This window comes from Choloepus didactylus (genome assembly GCF_015220235.1).
Source record: "Choloepus didactylus isolate mChoDid1 chromosome Y unlocalized genomic scaffold, mChoDid1.pri SUPER_Y_unloc2, whole genome shotgun sequence".
In the NCBI taxonomy this organism is placed as follows: Eukaryota; Metazoa; Chordata; class Mammalia; order Pilosa; family Megalonychidae; genus Choloepus; species Choloepus didactylus.
In genome coordinates, this window is record NW_023637625.1 from 212,443 (window position 1) to 231,908 (window position 19,466).

The window sequence follows — 19,466 nt, forward strand, 5'->3', positions numbered from 1 at the left end:
CCCAATTGGTCATGGTGTATGATTTTTTTAATGTGTCTTTGGATTCGATTTGCAAGTATTTTGTTGAGGATTTTTGCATCTATATTCATTAGGGAGATTGGCCGGTAGTTTTCCTTTTTGTAGCATCTTTGCCTGGTTTTGGTATTAGATTGATGTTAGCTTCATAAAATGAGTTAGGTAGTGTTCCATTTTTTTCAATGTTTTGAAAGAGTTTGAGTAAGATTGGTGTCAGTTCTTTCTGGAAAGTTTGGTAGAATTCCCCTGTGAAGCCATCTGGCCCTGGGCATTTATTTGTGGGAAGATTTTTGATGACTGATTGGATCTCTTTGCTTGTGATGGGTTGGTTGAGGTCTTCTATTTCTTCTCTGGTCAGTCTAGGTTGTTCATATGTTTCCAGGAAATTGTCCATTTCTTCTACATTATCCAGTTTGTTGCCATACTCTTCATAATGTCCTTGTTCATAATGTCCTCTTATAATTTTGTTAATTTCTTCAGGATCTGCAGTTATGTCACCTTTTTCATTCATTATTTTGTTTATATGGGTCTTCTCTCTTTTTGATTTTGTCAGTCTAGCTAGGGGCTTGTCAATCTTGTTGATCTTCTCAAAGAACCAACTTTTGGTGATATTTATCCTCTCTGTTGTTTTTTTGTTCTCTATGTCATTTATTTCTGCTTTAGTCCTTGTTATTTCTTTTCTTCTACTTGGTTTAAGATTGGTTTCTGTTCATTTTCTAGCTTCTTCAGTTGATCCATTAGATCTTTGATTTTGGCTCTTTCTTCCTTTTTAATATATGCGTTTAGTGCTATAAATTTCCCCCTTAGCACTGCTTTTGCTGCATCCCATAGGTTTTGGTATGTTGTGTTCTCATTTTCATTCGTCTCTATATATTTAGCAATTTCTCTTGCTATTTCTTCTTTAACCCACTGATTGTTTAGGAGTGTGTTGTTTAACCTCCAGGTATTTGTGAATTTTCTAAGTCTCTGATGGTTATTGACTTCTAATTGTATTCCATTGTGGTCAGAGAATGTGCTTTGAATAATTTCAATCTTTTTAAATTTATTGAGGCTTGTTTTATGTCCCAGCATATGATCCATTCTGGAGAAAGTTCCATGAGCACTAGAAAAGTATGTGTATCCTGGTGATTTGGGATGTAATGTCCTGTATATGTCTGTTAAATCTAATTCATTTATCAGATTGTTTAGGTTTTCAATTTCCTTATTGGTCTTCTGTCCGGTTGATCTATCTATAGGAGAGAGTGATGTGTTGAAGTCTCCCACAATTATTGTGGAAACATCAATTGCTTCCTTTAGTTTTTCCAGTGTTTCTCTCATGTATTTTGTGGCACCTTGATTGGGTGCATAGATATTTACGATTGTTATTTCTTCTTGCTGAATTGCCCCTTTTATTAGTATGTAGTGGCCTTCTTTGTCTCTCAAAACATCCCTGCATTTGAAGTCTATTTTATCTGAGATTAATATTGCTACACCTGCTTTCTTTTGGCTGTGGCTTGCATGAAATATTTTTTTCCATCCTTTCACTTTCAGTTTCTTTGTGTCCCTCTGTCTAAGATGAGTCTCTTGTATGCAACATATTGATGGTTCATTTTTTTTTGATCCATTCTGCGAATCTATATCTTTTAATTGGGGAGTTTAATCCATTTACATTCAACGTTAAAACCGTGAAGGTATTTCTTGAATCGGCCATCTTATCCTTTGGTTTATGTTTGCCATATTTTTCCCTCTCTCTATTAATATCCTTTATTGTACCCATACCGAATCTCTTTAGTAGTGAACCTTTCTCCAAGTCTCTCTGTCCTGTCTTTGTTTCTCTGTCTGTAGGGCTCCCTTTAGTATCTCCAGTAGGGCAGGTCTCTTGTTAGCAAATTCTCTCAGCATTTGTTTGTCTGTGAAAAATTTAAGCTCTCCCTCAAATTTGAAGGAGAGCTTTGCTGGATAAAGTATTCTTGGCTGGAAATTTTTCTCACTCAGAATTTTAAATATATCCTGCCACTGCCTTCTCGCCTCCATGGTGGCTGCTGAGTAGTCACTACTTAGTCTTATGCTGTTTCCTTTGTATGTGGTGAATTGCTTTTCTCTTGCTGCTTTCAGAACTTGCTCCTTCTCTTCTGTGTTTGACAGTGTGATCAGTGTATGTCTCCGAGTGGGTTTATTTGGATTTATTCTATTTGGAGTTTGCTGAGCATTTATGATTTGTCTATTTATGTTGTTTAGAAGATTTGGGAAGTTTTCCCCAACAATTTCTTTGAATACTCTTCCTAGACCTTTACCCTTTTCTTCCCCTTCTGGGACACCAATGAGTCTTATATTTGGACGTTTCATATTATCTATCATATCCCTGAGGTCCATTTCGATTTTTTCAGTTTTTTCCCCATTCTTTCTTTTATGCTTTCATTTTCCATTCTGTCATCTTCCAGGTCACTGATTCGTTGTTCAGCTTCCTCTAGTCTTGCACTATGAGTGTCCAGACTCTTTTTAATTTGGTCAACAGTTTCTTTAATTTCCATAAGATCACCCATTTTTTTATTTAGTCTTGCAATGTCTTCTTTATGCTCTTCTAGGGTCTTCTTGATTTCCTTTGTCTCCCGTACTATGGTCTCATTGTTCATCTTTAGTTCTTTCAGTAGCTGCTCCAGGTGCTGTGTCTCTTCTGATCTTTTGATTTGGGTGCTTGGGCTTGGGTTATCCATATCGTCTGGTTTTTTCATATGCTTTATAATTTTCTGTTGTTTTTGGCCTCGTGGCATTTGCTGAACTTGATAGGGTTCTTTTAGGATTTGTAGACCAATTGAAGTCCTTATCTCTAATTTGTCAGATCTACAGCTTCGTGGAGTACACTTTCTCTAACTAACCAGCAGGTGGTGTCCACGAGCCACCTGTTCTCCACAAGCCAGTTCTCCCCTGCTTAGCCTTTTTGGTGAGTGGGGGAGTGAGTCTTGTGGGGTCCAATTGGTGTACCAAACTTGCATGTGTAGTTGGTGTTGCCTGCCCTGTATATGGGGCATGTTTCTGGGCAGTCAGGGAGGGGGGGTGGCTCTAACAATCAAATCTCCCTGGTGATCCTAGAGTTTTAAAGCTGCTGCAATAGTCTAATCCTTCAGTTCAGTCCTGCCACATTTTGTCTCTGCCACTGACCCACAAGTCCTTGGTATTGGCATATGGCTCCTGAGACTTGCAAGTGGGCCCCTCTTCCAGGCCGTGCACCCCGGGTCCTCTGTTGAAGGATGACTGTGCTATGTCACAGGTGAGTGCTGTCCCCCCAGGGCAGTTCTGGGCTGCTGGGCTGTGTAGGGAGGCTCCCAGTCTGCTGAAATGATGGCTGAATGGGGCTTTGTTAATTCACACTGCTCTACCTTCCCAACTCTGGGACAATCAGCTGAGGTTGCAGGGAAGGCTAATGTCCATGCCCAGTTTTGTGGTGTGTGCCTGTTATTTGAAGCCCTTCCGTCACACTGGGTTGTCTGGGGAAGTCTGGGTTATTGGGCTGGCGATGGGCAGGAGTGTTTCCTGTCCACCAGGATGATGGCTGTGAGCGGACACCCCCCTTTTCTTGGGTAGTTGTGGTGTTTAGTGAATTTTCTCAGCCACTGGATTATTGCGTTTTGTCTCAGAGCTCTCCTAGTTCTGCTCTTGACTTGACCTGCCCAAATTGCAATTCTTTGAAGCTTTCTGATTGGGCTTCTTAGAGTAATTGTTTTAGAAAGAGAAAAAAGGATTAAAAAAAAAAAAAAGGGCCCTCCTCAGAGATCTGATGGGTTATTGAAATGCTAATAGACAAAGCAACCAGGGCCATTAAGGAAAGGTCCACAGGGCAGAGAGATAAGCTTTACAGATTTCGCTGATCTCAGCAGTTCGACATTTTCATGAGTGTTGTATGAAGGATGCCCAAAGGCAGATTGCTCTGTGGTGTCCAGTCCATCCAGTCCTGGCTTTCTACCTACTTTCCTGGAGGAGTAACTAAAAGTTACAGCTCACCAGTCTGCCATCTTGCCCCGCCTCCTCACCTGAACTTTTGCCAACACATTGGTCCCCACTCTCCAGTTGAGTCCCAATGAGCAGCTGGAAGGTCACGTTCTCTGGTAGTCCTTGGTTGGCATTCTGTAGACAGATGCCTGATTGAGATGATTTTACTTGCTAGTGACAGAAAACCCAACCCAAACCTCCTATTCATTCTTTAAACCACTGTACTCTGACTTCTGTTATCACTAAGGTCTTCAGTTTTCAATAACCACCCAATTGACAGATTAGATGGTGTCCATTTAATATTCTGCTGGTAAAAGTCAGGTAGGTCTTAGGATTAAAAATTTGAGGATTGAGAAAAACTATTGTGTGGAATATGCTGGTGAATCAGGGATGAATACTATTGAGCAGCAGTAATATCCAGTTCAAGTTAGCATGAATTTGTGGTAAGCCAGGTCAGGATGGTTCTGTGATACTTCATTAACTTTATGAAGCTAAGGAATAGAGAAAGCAGAAATCATCCATGGTTGGGCATGGTGGAAAGATAAGTGGGCTATGAGATTTAATGTGTTTATAATGACAAGACTAGGTTAAAAATACATTTTCTTCTAAATGTTTGTAGAGGACATAGAGAGCCTGTCTATAGTTTCCAGCTACAAATAAGAAATAAAGGGGTAAAAAGGCAGTGTGGGCAGGGTGTTTGAACTCTTTACGTGGTCTGTCATCAATATGAATAGTGGGACATCAGGTGCAGTCTGTTTAAGAATGTTAGTCTCCTCATCCGCTGGCTTTTTCTGTCAGAGACTTGAGTTCAGAGCTAAACAACTTGAATTCTTGTACTGGGTGGATTTTGATTTCATGATTTTGTTACCTAGGATGAAACCAGCAATTACAACTAATTTGGCATAAATATATAAGTAAACTACAGTAATAAGAGTCCCAATGTAATTTTAGATTTGGATTTTATTTTACATGGTTGATTAAACTTTTGTGACTACACATACAAACACATATTCTCTAATATAATGTATAAGATTGCAGATTCAGGGGCCTAACTTCCTGTGTTTATATGACAGCTTCACCATTTACTAACTTTGTGAGCTTGCACAAATCATTTGATTCCTATTCCTCTGTACCTTAGTTCCCTCATTTATAAAATGACGATAGTAAAATTTCTATCTCATAAAGTTGTCATAAAGATTAGAATAAAACGTTGCCTGGCACATAATAAATGCAATATAAATGATTAGCTATTATTATATTCTTGTAAATAGATCCATTTTTTTAAACTGATGTTTAACCTTTTAACAGATTATTGAAAGTATTCTTGAGGAAAGTCAGAAAGTGCTACAGCTTGGAGATGACTCTTTGGATTCTGAAGGAAAAGGACTCTCTGATCAGGCTACTGCAAGTCCTGTTATGACTGGAACAGATCTTAGCAGTATACCCAGACTGTTAGCCATAGATCAAACACTACAGGAAGAGTCCCAAAACACAGAGAATCAGAATGTATTTGAAGAAACTGAATTAGAATCTAAAAAATGTGTTCCTTCTAATGACACCTGTGAGAAGCCAGTAGCTGAAACCAAGTTAACTGAAAGAAGTTCAGCTGAGCACCTTAATGCACCTGAAACTGAAACTGAAGTATTGAACAAAGAAATAGTGGAAGCCAAACGAAGTGATGTTCTAGAACCTGCGTCCTCAAATTCTTCATCTTCTAAAGATTTTACTGCAGTGGAAGAAGCGGCTCCTGCCAAACCCCCAAGACAACTTACTCCTGAACCTGATATAGTGGCCAGTATGAAGAAGCCTGTTCCAGCACACTTACCCCCTCCAACTAATTTCCCACCTCCTAGACCCCCACCTCCATCTCGACCTGCTCCACCACCAAGAAAAAAGAAAAATGAATCAGAGTTTGAGGCTCTTAAAACACCTGATCTAGATGGCAAGTATTAATTGAGAAATAACTATATTTGAGGAGAGATTTTTGGAGTTGAAATTATGTAACTCTCTGATTTTATTTCAATTTATGCTGTGTAAAGGCATATTGATGACCTAGTTACAAAAATTATTTTTTTAGTGATCAACAAAAAGTGAAAAATTTTGCATTGATGATAAGTTATGTTACTATAATTGAATATTTCAACAGACTTCAATGTGTTACCATGTGAGAGAGTGTGGCATGGTGAAAAGAACATGGGATTTTGAGACATAAGATCTGAATTAAAGTCCTAGATCTCTTAATGTGTAAGTGGTAAAGCCTCGAGGAAGTTAAACAAACAACTTGTTTGATCCCTGGTTTCCCCATATGTAAATCAAGAATAATAAAACCACTTTCCTCACAGGGTTGTTACAGAATCAAATAGATTTTTAATCACTTTATAAACTATGTATGAAGTCCCTTATAAATATTAGTTATTGATACTATTGTCATTGCAGTTCCCAAAGAGAATATTACATCTGATAATCTCCTAACTACAAACATAGCTTCAGAGAGCACAGCCAAGGATTCTCAGCCTTCTCTTGACTTGGCAAGTGCTGCCAGTGGAGATAAAATAGTTACTGCCCAGGTTGGTGAATTAGTGTTACATTTGATAAAGGCTTTATCAGCTTTACACACCTGGCTGGTTTACTGATTGTTGAAACTTCTTCTCTAGGCCACATATTTTCTTGTTCCCCAAACCTGGCCTTCAACTCTGCTACTAACTAGCTGGGTGACTAGCGAGCTATATAACATTTGAGTCTCAGATGACCCATTGGTAAAATGGGAAAAAACCTTCCGTGAAGATTACTTGCAACAATAAATGAGCTAAAGTGTACCAAGTACCTGGCATGTAGTAGGCATTCAAAAAATGACAAATGCTGCTATTTGTAAAATTATTGATATTAATAATGAATAAATCTTCATTTACATGACCTACAGTTGTGAAAATTGGGTGCTTATTTTTTTATATATAATTTCCTTTCCCTAATCACGATAAACTTCACATACCAGGTAGTGATCTACACAAAGGACATGATAACATTAATTTTACTACAGCCAAATTCTGGGACTCAAAGTTTACTCGATCAGTAGCTCTGGTGGGGTAGGCTTGCAGACTTGAAACTATGTTATTCTTATAGCCTTAGAGCAGGGGTCAGCAGTGGTTTGTTTTTGTACAGTCTCCAAGCTAAGAATGGTCTTCACATTTTTAAAGGGTTGTTTTTAAAAATGAAGAATATATGACAGAGACTGTATATAACCCCAAAAGCCTAAAATATTTACCATCTGGCTCTTTGCAGGAAAAGTTTGCCCACCCCCTACCTTAGAGAAGTCCACATTCAGCCCTGATTATCAGCAAACTTAGTGCTGTCTTTATTCTACTAGTAGAGAAGTACTTTTTTGGTCAGGTTCAATTAGACCATTTGTTTTCAAGACTTCTAAAAGAGTATTGTTTCATGAGCAGCAAAAGTTTTGGCACTTAATTTTTTTCAGCATGCTGAAAAGAATGAAGGACTGACATGAGTGTTCCATTTAAATTTTCAGCAGGCTTCATTATCTGAATTATAGAATTCTTTAGAACTGTGTGTGGTAATGAATAATTGAAAATATGCAGAAATTGACTCAGTTTACTGTGTGTTTACAAAATTATAATTTCAGGAAAATGGAAAAGCATCTGATGGGCAGACAATAGCGTGTGAAGTTATGGGCCCTCAGAGACCTAGATCGAACTCTGGAAGAGAGCTTACTGATGAGGTAAAATTAGATTTTTCCCCATTTTTAAAATCATAAGATATAGAAATGAAAATGTACAAAAAAATGAAAGTTGAAGATAGTCTGAGTTTTTGTTTTTTTAATATGCTGGATCTTGCAACTCTGACTTAAACTTGCCCTCTCACACAATTATATAATGTATAATGGGATAGATGTATTAAAAGCAAGGCCCATATTTTGTAGAAAGTGGGCTTATAGGAAACTTGAAATACCAATTATATAATGTATAATGGGATAGATGTATTAAAAGCAAGGCCCATATTTTGTAGAAAGTGGGCTTATAGGAAACTTGAAATACCAATTATATAATGTATAATGGGATAGATGTATTAAAAGCAAGGCCCATATTTTGTAGAAAGTGGGCTTATAGGAAACTTGAAATAGAAACATTTTTATACATATTATTCATTGTGCAAGGTATACAAACTCAGTGCTTACTTCTTACCATTAAAATTGTTTAGTATGCATCTTTTGAACAGTTTATTAAAAAGTTTTGAGGCAAAATCTTATTTTTTGTTTCTTTTAAGCTGCTCACTTAAAAAAATTGTACTTGGAAAAGTTTGTCAGTTCTTCAAAGTGTTAAACTTAGAGTTACCATAAAACACAAAAATTCCACTCCTAGAGAAATGAAGATATGTCTTTACAAAAACTTCTGCATGAGTGTTCATAGCAGCATTATTCATGATAGTCAAAAGGTAGAAACAGCAAAAAATACATTCACCAGTTGATGAATGGATGAATAAAATGTGACATATCCATACAATTGAATATTCTTTCAGCAATAAAAATGAAGTACTGATAGATGCTACAGCATGAATGAACCTTAAAAACATTATGCCAAGTGAAAGAAGCCACTTTCAAGTGACCGCATATTGTATGATTCCATTGATATGAAATACCCAGAATAGGCAAATCCGTAGAGACGGAAAGTAGATTAATTGTCGGGGACTTGGGGTAGTGGGGAATGGGGAATGACAGCAAATGGATATAGGGTTTCTTTCTGGGGTGATGAACATGTTCAAAACTTGCAGATAGGTAATGGTTTCACAACTGTGTGAATATACTAAAAATCATTGAATTATGTACTTTATGTGGGTGTATTTTACGGTATGTGAATTACATCTCAGTAATGATGTCAAAAAATTATTGCACAAAGTTTCAAATATATTTAGAAAGCCTTAGCTTAAATCTTCGAGGATTTTGTAGACTCAAAAAGATAATTGAATTATAGGTCATCTCAGTGTTATTTTTTACCTTAGGAAATTTTAGCCAGTGTAATGATTAAGAACCTGGATACTGGAGAAGAAATACCTTTGAGTCTTGCAGAAGAGGAACTGCCAACAGGTATTAATCCTCTCACTCTACACATCATGAGAAGGACTAAGGAGTATGTAAGGTATGGCCTAATGTTATTATTTATCATTTGTAGTATTTCAGAGTGGTGAATATTTATCTGGTTATATACTTTGACATTCCCTAATTTGGTTGCATTTCAGTTTTTGAAACAATCTGTGATTAATGTTTGTATCCTTAAACTTTGTTTTCTTTTTAAGACTGCACAAGTACTTAGGAAAAATAGTGTAAATCTTAATTAAGTCTCATTGTATGTAGTTTCTCTTCCTCCAAAATGATCTGTATTTTACTAGAGATAGTGTAAAATCATATTGAGATTAAACACCCATGAATGCCTGCTTTTCTGAAACCTTGTGTAAAGGTTAATAATAAACATTATAAACATTGTTGCTGTCCTTATAAGGTTGGAAAATGACTTTAAAGGGAACTGATTGACTTTACTGTGAGATATTTGTAAATCTAAGGGATAATTCCTTAAAAGGAAAAACTTTTTAAAATAATTCATGATGTACATGATGAATGAGAAGGGAGATATGTAAAAGTTGATTTATCATCTCTGTGCAGCACATTTTGTTCAACAAAAAGCCTTATTTGTAGTACATTTTACATAAATTCTTCAGTTGCATTCCCTTACATTTTGTACATTGCATCTACTTTTAAACATTATATTCTTTATCCTCTGTAGCCTTTAAATTCTCAGGGTCATCATTTATATTAAAATTATATACAACACATTAACATAGTTTTTTTCCTTATTCCAGTAAAGATTAGCTGATCATATAGTAAGTAGAAACAGAGATTTTGGTAAGTGGAGAAATGGTTTCTTTTAAAATAACTTTTTCCCCTTGTAGTAATGACACGGCACAGTCAGATAACGAAGAGAAATTACAATCTCAGCCGACAGATACTGATGGTGGAAGGTTAAAACAGAAAACGTGAGTTACAGTAACATCTGTTTTCAAGCTTTTATTTTTAAAAAATATGAGAATTGCTATACCTTCTTAAATCTATGCTCTATCCAGTTAGTATATCCTCCCCTCACCATTACTTCCTGCCCCTGGCCAATGGATAATGAGTTCCTTGAGGCTGTGTTGGTCATTTTTATAGCGTCTGACATTAGTAAATGATCAATAAATTTTATGTCATCCCTGTATTCTTTTTCTGATGATAGGTGTTAGAAGTGTTGGTAGCAAAACATGATTGTCCTTCTTGAAATTGTCTTCTCTTTCTCTTCATCTCCATAGATTCTATTTGTCTTTCTAAACCCAACTATATGAGATTCTTCTTGACTGCTCCAGTTCAATAGTTAATTTTTTCCTTTTCTTCACTTCAGTGACACCTGTAGTCTGCATAAACTCATTTTTGCCCTTTATCATGTATTTTCTAATCTTTTCCTGATTTTAAAAATATGATAAACACATGTTAAACAGCTAAACCATATGTTGCAAAAAGATTGTGGTCATCCTTCTGTTTTCCCTGCAGAAATCTAGCACAATGGCAAACACAGATTTTGCTTGATTGGCAATAATTCATTCTAAAGCCTGAAGCGAATTCTCCACTTAGGTCTGATCTTTTCTTAGTGTTGTAGGTGTATCAAAGGAGTTTTTAGAAAATATATTTTCCCCAAAGTGGGTATATGATAACACCTGAGATAACTGGAACTTATCTCTCTAGCAATGGCAGCCATCAGGAACCTGAGGATTAGGAATATTCAGGAGACAGGTGAACATTTTGGAGAGATGGCACATAGTCCATGCACTAAGGCATATGCATCTTTTAAAGAGAAAAGCTCCTCAGGTTTATTGAAAGCCATTATACTTTCTTCCTACTTAGTTAAAACAAATTTGGTTATCTGGTTTCTGAGCTCACTGCAAAACAGAAGCAGCAAACTGGGCAACATGTAAATCAACATGTTAGACATGTCAGGTAATATTCTGATTGTAAGAGAAGAATCAGGAAAATAATTAAAAAAAAAAGACTCACACATAGCACAGCCATTCCATATAGCAGTGCTTTCCAACCTTTTCTCATGTCATGACACAAATAGAAAATAAGTTTGTATTGACACTGGAGTAAATTGATGAGGCATGTGATGACCAGAAGACACTGGCCCAGGGTTCTTCCTTCCCCAGGCTTTGCCCCTATGCCTTGAAGGTTTTGGGGGTGAGGGGTGTCTGACCAATATCATGGCACACCTATAATGCATTTGAAAAATCATGGATTTATTAAAGAACAGTAAATGTGGTTAACTGTGACCCTATTCATCAAGGAAAGAAACTTTATTGGGCATTGTGTCATTTTAGAAGGCATTGAAGTGTATGTTTTAGAAATATTCTTATCCAAAATTATTAAAATCTCTGTTTCTTGCCTGTAAAGTAATAATAAACCTATAGTTATCCAGAAAATGTAATTGCAGAGTTATAGGTAGCAGAGACCTTACAGTGCTTTTAAACATGGTTTATCATCTTTGTCTTCTGATTACGAAAAGTAATGCAGGAAGAACCTAAGGTGGCAGCTAGGTGAGACAGGGCAAAAAAACACCTCCATAAAAAATGCTAGATAAATACCAGAAAGTGGTCCAGAACCCCAGTTCCAGTGCAGCACCAGCCAGACAAGGTCTGCTAAATCTACAGGGACAGTGCATTTGGTGAAACCAGGAATCTGCATTCTGAAACAAGTGAGTGAGTCAGCTGAAAGTCCCTCGGCCACGCTGCAGTGTGGGAAAATGGTGGGCTGGTGTTTGGAGATGGACTAGTTCTTCAAAAAAAAAAAAAAAAAAAAAAAAGCCTGGGAGCCACTGCAGATACAACGGGGAGAGCTGTGCAGTGAAGCACAGCAGGAGCGGGCTGGGCTAACAACCTCGGTGTCTGGCATGGAGGATACCCCTTCCCACACCCACTGCTGATTGTCTCAGGGCCCGGGGAGCAAAGGGGAGCCAAAAGGAGAAAAAACTGCACCACTTGCAGCCATCTCCCCAGCGGGCTGGGAACACTCCTGCCATTGGCCAGAACCACAGCCCAGAGCCGCGCCAAGAAACCCAGTGTAATGGGGAGTCTTTCCTGCAGCACCGCACACATGCCACAATATCAGCTGTGGACAGTGGCCTCCAATACAACCATGGCTGATTGTCCCAGGGCTGGGAGGGCGGAGCTGTGTGAAAAGGGGAAGTTAATGCATCCCATTCATCCATCTTTGAAGTGGGCTGGGAACGCCCCTGCACAGCTTGCCATCCCAGGGCTTCCCTGGAAGCTGGCGCACACTTGTGACATGGCACAGCCCTCCCTCAGCAGAGGTCCTGGAAGAGCACAGCAGGGAAGGGGGAGCCGCTCAGAAATCCCAGGGAACCTACACCAATACCAAGGACTTTTGGGTCAGTGGCAGAGACAATCTGTGGCAAGACTGAAATGAAGGCTTAGACTCTTGCAACAGCCTTAAATCTCCAGGAACACCTGGAAGGTTTGATTATTAAAGCTGTTCTCCCTCCCTAACCGCTCAGACACAACCCTCATTCAGGGCAGACAGCACCAACAACACACCCAAATTGAGTTCACCAATTGAACCCCACAAGAATCAGATCCCCACACACCACAAAGACAGAGTTGGGGAGAACTGATTTGAGGGGAATAGGTGACGCACAGACACCATCTGCTGGTTAGTTAGGGAAAGCGTACGCCACCAAGCTGCAGTTCTGACAAATTAGAGATCAAGTAAAGCAAATGCCAGGAGGCCAAAAACAACAGAAAATCTTAAAGCATTTGATGAAACCAGACAATATGGTGAACCCAAACCCAAACACCCAAATCAAAAGATCAGAAGACACACAGTACTTGGCGCAGTTAATCAAAGAACTACAGACAGGCAACGAGAGCATGGCACGGGATATAAAGGACATGAAGAAATGCTGGAGGGGATGTGGAGAAATTGGAACTCTTATTCATTGTTGGTGGGACTGTATAATGTTTCAGCCACTCTGGAAGTCAGTCTGGCAGTTCCTTAGAAAACTAGATATAGAGCTACCATTCGATCCAGCGATTGCACTTCTTGGTATATACCCGGAAGATCGGAAAGGAGTGACACGAACAGATATCTGCACGCCAATGTTCATAGCAGCATTATTCACAATTGCCAAGAGATGGAAGCAACCCAAATGTCCTTCAACAGATGAGTGGATAAATAAAATGTGGTATATACACACGATGGAATACTACGCGGCAGTAAGAAGGAACGATCTCGTGAAACATATGACACCATGGATGAACCTTGAAGACATAATGCTGAGCGAAATAAGCCAGGCACAAAAAGAGAAATATTATATGCTACCACTAATGTGAACTTTGAAAAATGTAAAACAAATGGTTTATAATGTAGAATGTAGGGGAACTAGCAGTAGAGACCAATTAAGGAAGGGGGAACAAAAATCCAAGAAGAACAGATAAGCTATTTAACGTTCTGGGGATGCCCAGAAATGACTATGGTCTGTTAATTTCTGATGGATGTAGTAGGAACAAGTTCACTGAAATGTTGCTATATTATGTAACTTTCTTGGGGTAAAGTAGGAACATGTTGGAAGTTAAGCAGTTATCTTAGGTTAGTTGTCTTTTTCTTACTCCCTTGCTATGGTCTCTTTGAAATGTTTTTTTATTGTATGTTTGTTTTCTTTTTAACTTTTTTTTTCATACAGTTGATTTGAAAAAAGAAGGGAAAGTTAAAAAAAAAAAAAAAGAAAAAGAAAAGAAAAAAGACAAACAAGGAAAAAAAAAAAAAAAGATGTAGTGCCCCCTTGAGGAGCCTGTGGAGAATGCAGGGGTATTCGCCTACCCCACCTCCATGGTTGCTAACATGACCACAGACATAGGGGACTGGTGGTTTGATGGGTTGAGCCCTCTACCATAAGTTTTACCCTTGGGAAGACGGTTGCCTGCAAAGGAGAGGCTAGGCCTCCCTGTATTTGTGCCTAAGAGTCTCCTCCTGAATGCCTCTTTGTTGCTCAGATGTGGCCCTCTCTCTCTGGCTAAGCCAACTTGAAAGGTGAAATCACTGCCCTCCCCCCTACGTGGGATCAGACACCCAGGGAAGTGAATCTCCCTGGCAACGTGGAATATGACTCCCGGGGAGGAATGTAGACCCGGCATCGTGGGATGGAGAACATCTTCTTGACCAAAAGGGGGATGTGAAAGGAAATGAAATAAGCTTCAGTGGCAGAGAGATTCCAAAACGAGCCGAGAGATCACTCTGGTGGGCACTCTTACGCACACTTTAGACAACCTTTTTTAGGTTCTAAAGAATTGGGGTAGCTGGTGGTGGATACCTGAAACTATTAAACTACAACCCAGAACCCATGAATCTCGAAGACAGTTGTATAAAAATGTAGCTTATGAGGGGTGACAGTGGGATTGGGAATGCCATAAGGACCAAACTCCACTTTGTCTAGTTTATGGATGGATGTGTAGAAAAGTAGGGGAAGCAAACAAACAGACAAAGGTACCTAGTGTTCTTTTTTACTTCGATTGCTCTTTTTCACTCTAATTATTATTCTTGTTGTTTTTGTGTGTGTGCTAATGAAGGTGTCAGGGATTGATTTAGGTGATGAATGTACAACTATGTAATGGTACTGTAAACAATCGAAAGTACAATTTGTTTTGTATGACTGCGTGGTATGTGAATATATCTCAATAAAATGATTAAAAAAAAAATAAAGGACATGAAGAAGACACTAGATGAGCATAAAGAAGACATTGCAAGAGTAAATAAAAAAATGGAAGATCTTCTGGAAATTAAAGAAACTGTAGGCCAAATTAAAAAGACTCTGGATACCCATAATACAAGATTAGAGGAAGTTGAAAAACAACTCAATGTCCTAGAGGACCACAGAACGGAAAATGAAAGAACAAAAGGAAGAATGGGGGAAAAAATCAAAATGGATCTCAGGGATATGATAGATAAAATAAAACATCCAAGTTTAAGACTCATTGGTGTCCCAGAAGGGGAAGAGAAGGGTAAAGGTCTAGAAAGAGTATTCAAAGAAATTGTTGGGGAAAACTTCCCAAACCTTCTACACAATATAAATACACAAAGCATAAATGCCCAGCGAACTCCAAATAGAATAAATCCAGATAAACCCACTCCAAGACATATTCTGACCAGACTGTCAAATACTGAAGAGAAGGAGCAAGTTCTAAAAGCAGTAAGAGAAAAGCAGTTCACCACATACAAAGGAAACACATAAGACTAAGTAGTTACTACTCAGCGGCCACCATGGAGGTGAGAAGGCAGTGGCATGACATGTTTAAAACTCTGAAAGAGAAAAATTTCCAACCAAGAATACTTTATCCAGCAAAACTCTCCTTCAAATTTGAAGGAGAGCTGAAATTTTTCACAGACAAACAAATGCTGAGAGATTTTGCCAATAAAAGACCTGCCCTACTTCAGATACTAAAGAGAGCCCTACCAGCAGAGATACAAAGAAAGGAGATGGAGATATAGACAATTTTAACAGACATATATAGAATATTACATCCCAGGTCACCGGGATACACATTCTTCTCTACTGATCACAGATCTTTCTCCAGAATGGACCGTATGCTGGGACATAAAAACAAGCCTCAATAAATTAAAAAAAATGAATTTATTCAAAGCACATTCTCTGACCACAATGGAATACAAATAGAAGTCAATAACCATCAGAGACTTGGAGAATTCACAAACACCTGGAGGATAAAAATTAGGGAGAGATGAAAACATTCCCAGATAATCAAAAGCTGAGGGACTTCATCACCAGTAGATCAGTCCTATAAGAAATGCTAAAGGGAGTTGAGCAGGCTGAAAGGAAGGGACACTAAACAATTGACTGAAACTACATGAAGAAATAAAGATTTCCAGCAAAGATCACATGGTAAATATAAATACCAGTACTACTGTATTTTTGATTTGTAACTTCCACTGTTTACTTCCTACAGAATCTAAAATACATAAACTGTAATGATAAATCAGTGGTTTTGGACTGAATGTAAAATATGTAATTTTTGACAAGAACTACATAAAGGTTGGGGAATGGAGGAGTATAGGAACACATTGAAATCCTATTGAAGTTAAGTTGGTATCAAAGAAAAACAAGACTGTTATAGATTTAAGAGGTTAAATTTAAGCCCCACAGTAAACACAAAGAGAGTATCAGAGATTATGACCATAGAGATGAAAAGTAGAGTATGGATTACAAGAAGTGGGGGAAGGGGCAATGGGGAGTTAAGAAATGAGTGTAGGCTGCCCTCCCCCCTACGTGGGATCAGACACCCAGGGGAGTGAATCTCCCTGGCAACGTGGAATACGACTCCCGGAGAGGAATGTAGATCTGGCATCGTGGAACGGAGAACATCTTCTTGACCAAAAGGGGGATGTGAAAGGAAATGAAATAAGCTTCAGTGGCAGAGAGATTCCAAAAGGAGTCGAGACGTCACTCTGGTGGGCACTCTTACGCACACTTTAGACAACCCTTTTTAGGTTCTAAAGAATTGGGGTAGCTGGTGGTGGATACCTGAAATTATCAAACTACAACCCAGAACCCATGAATCTCGAAGACAGTTGTATAAAAATGCAGCTTATGAGGGGTGACAATGGGATTGGGAAAGCCATAAGGGCCACACTCCACTTTGTCTAGTTTATGGATGGATGAGTAGAAAAATAGGGGAAGAAAACAAACAGACAAAGGTACCCAGTGTTCTTTTTTACTTCAATTGCTCTTTTTCACTCTCATTATTATTCTTGTTATTTTTGTGTGTGTGCTAATGAAGGTGTCAGGGATTGATTTGGGTGATGAATGTACCACTATGTAATGTTACTGTAAACAATCGAAAGTACGATTTGTTTTGTATGACTGTGTGGTATGTGAATATCTCTCAATAAAATGAAGATTAAAAAAAAAAGAAATGAGTGTAGGGTTTCTGTTTGGGGTGAAGGGAAACTTCTAGAAATGGATGGTGGGAAGGTGATAGCATTACAACATTCTAAATGTGATTAATCCCACTAATGGAAGGCTAGGGAGGGGGTGGAATGGGAAGATTTAGTCTGTATGTATGTTTCCACAATTGAAAAAAAAAAAGTCTAAATAGATGACAGTTGAATGCCAAGGATGATCCTGGATGGGATCTGAGGATGGAGGAGAGGAGGCTCAAAGGGACACAGATGGGACATAAGGGAAAAAAAAAAAGGAATATAGAATGTAAGCTTCGCATCAATGTTGAATTTCTTGAACTTCTTAGCTGCGCTTAATGGGATTGCATAAAGGAATGTTCTTGTCTATGGGAAAGGTATATGTGAATTGTATTGCTCTCATATGTTCAGAGGACAGAGCAATAGATGATGGGTGATAGACAGGGAGGGATGGAAAGAAAGAAATGGTGGTGTGACAGGATGTTAAAGGGGTGGATCAGGGTATCGGGGGTGGGGGATCAGGGTATGCTGGAGTTCTGTGTATGGGGTTTGTACTGTTTTTGCAACTGTTCTTGTAAGTTTGAATTTATTTCAAAATAAAATTAATTAAATAAAAAAAAAGTAATGCAGAAATGAGTAAAATAGAAAACAAAAGTCTCTCATAATCTCACTCCCAGAAATAATCAGCATAATAGTTTGGTCTGTTCTCCATAGAATTTTTTTATCATAAATGTAGAATTATACTATACCTATAGTTGGCCAACTTTTTAAACAATCTAATGTGTCATAGGCATCTTTCCATATCAGTACCAATGGTAAACGCATTGCAGTCTTTCTGTGAACCAGACATGAAAGTTGAGTGCTGGGAATATAACATTAACAAGACAATCATAGAATTTATGGTTCAATGGGAGAGAGAGACATTAAGCATGCAATTACACTGATAAATCTAATTACACTTGTTGCAATTGATATAAAAGAAAAGTGTGCTGTGCTATGGGAATATATTATAGGAAAACCTGGTCTGAATTGTTGAGGAAGGTCTTCTTGAGAGAGAGCTGTTTGATCTGACACCTAAAAGATGGGTAGGAATTAGCCAGGGCAGGAATATTCTGGGCAGAAATAAACACACATGCAAAGGGCCCTGAGGGTAAAAAAAGAGATTGGCACAAATAAAGAACTAATTGGTTTGCCTTACTCATTTTATTATATTCTGTTGCATAAATATACCATCATTTGTTTATCCATTCCTCTATTGATGAAAATTTAGTTTATTTCTTCTTTTTACCTATTCTTAAACAGTGCTGCAGTAAACATCTTTGTACATATAACTTAATTTTTTCAAATATTATACTTACTATCATGAGCTCCCGTGAATTGGTAAAAATTTCCCTATCTTTTGTTTTGTTTGTTTTAAATATCATGAGCTGTGCATTGTTTTCTATAATAATAATATATGAAATTTGAGTCTTAGATAATTGAAAAAGAAATAAATTCTATTTATGGAAGCTTGAAGTACATACTTGGATTGCATTGTGTTTGGAAGTACCTACTGGGAAAGCTCAGTCTAATTTTATTACATGTAAATAGCCAAACTGAAAGAGAAGGATCAAAGGACTGTCTTAGGTTACCAAATCATTCTATTTTGTAAGTAAATACCTCTTTACTCTTTCTTTTTATTGATGAAATGTGTTTTGAAGGATGACTGTCTAAACTAGTCTTCTCAAAATGATCCTCATTTCAGATTCATGGCCTTACCCCAGACTCTCTAAATCAGATTATCTAACGGTAAGGCCCAGCTGTCTGTACTCCTTCCCACTCCCACCCCCACCCTCGCAATTATTCACAGTTGAAAGTCGATGCTCTAGAGTATATAGAATATAAATTGGGGAGGAATTATCTTTATTTCCTTTGTAGCCATGTTGACTTGAATATATTTATTCCATAGAAACAAGGTATTTGGGGACTCAAACACCTGCTATTTGTCTTTTTAAAAAGGTTACTTCAAAATAATATATTTTACTAGTCAAAATAATACAGTATAAACACCAGTCAAAGTGTTATTGAACTTTTTAAAAATTAATCTTATTTGCAAACACATTTTCCCTCCTCTTATCCCCTGGTAACCTCTAATCTACTTTCTATCTCTGCAAATTTGCTTTTTCTAGACATCTCTTATAAGTGGCATCATGCAATATTTGTCCTAATGTGTCTTGATATTTTGCTAAGCATAATGTTTTCAGGGTTCTTCTGTATTACAGCATGTCTCAGAACTTCTTTCTTAGGGCCTAATAATGTTTCATTGTGTGTATGTTACCACATTTTGTTTACCCATTCATTTGTTTATGGACACTTGGGTTGTTTCCACATGTTGGCTATTATGAATAATGCTGCTCTGAACATTGGGGTCTATAAGTATCTGTTTGAGAACCTTTTGTCACTTTCTTTGGGTATA

The 19,466-nt window shown here is 37.9% G+C and overlaps 1 protein-coding gene across 1 annotated transcript in view; it reads left to right on the forward strand.

The window, feature by feature from the left end:
* The window catches only part of WDR44 (WD repeat domain 44), a 100,720-nt gene that overhangs the window by 40,561 nt on the left and 40,693 nt on the right, over positions 1 to 19,466 (forward strand). Inside the window, exons 4-8 of the mRNA XM_037824732.1 lie at positions 5,290 to 5,923; positions 6,418 to 6,548; positions 7,619 to 7,714; positions 8,992 to 9,128; positions 9,937 to 10,020. Of these exons, the coding sequence (XP_037680660.1) occupies positions 5,290 to 5,923; positions 6,418 to 6,548; positions 7,619 to 7,714; positions 8,992 to 9,128; positions 9,937 to 10,020 (1,082 nt within the window). The remainder of the gene's footprint in view (positions 1 to 5,289; positions 5,924 to 6,417; positions 6,549 to 7,618; positions 7,715 to 8,991; positions 9,129 to 9,936; positions 10,021 to 19,466) is intronic.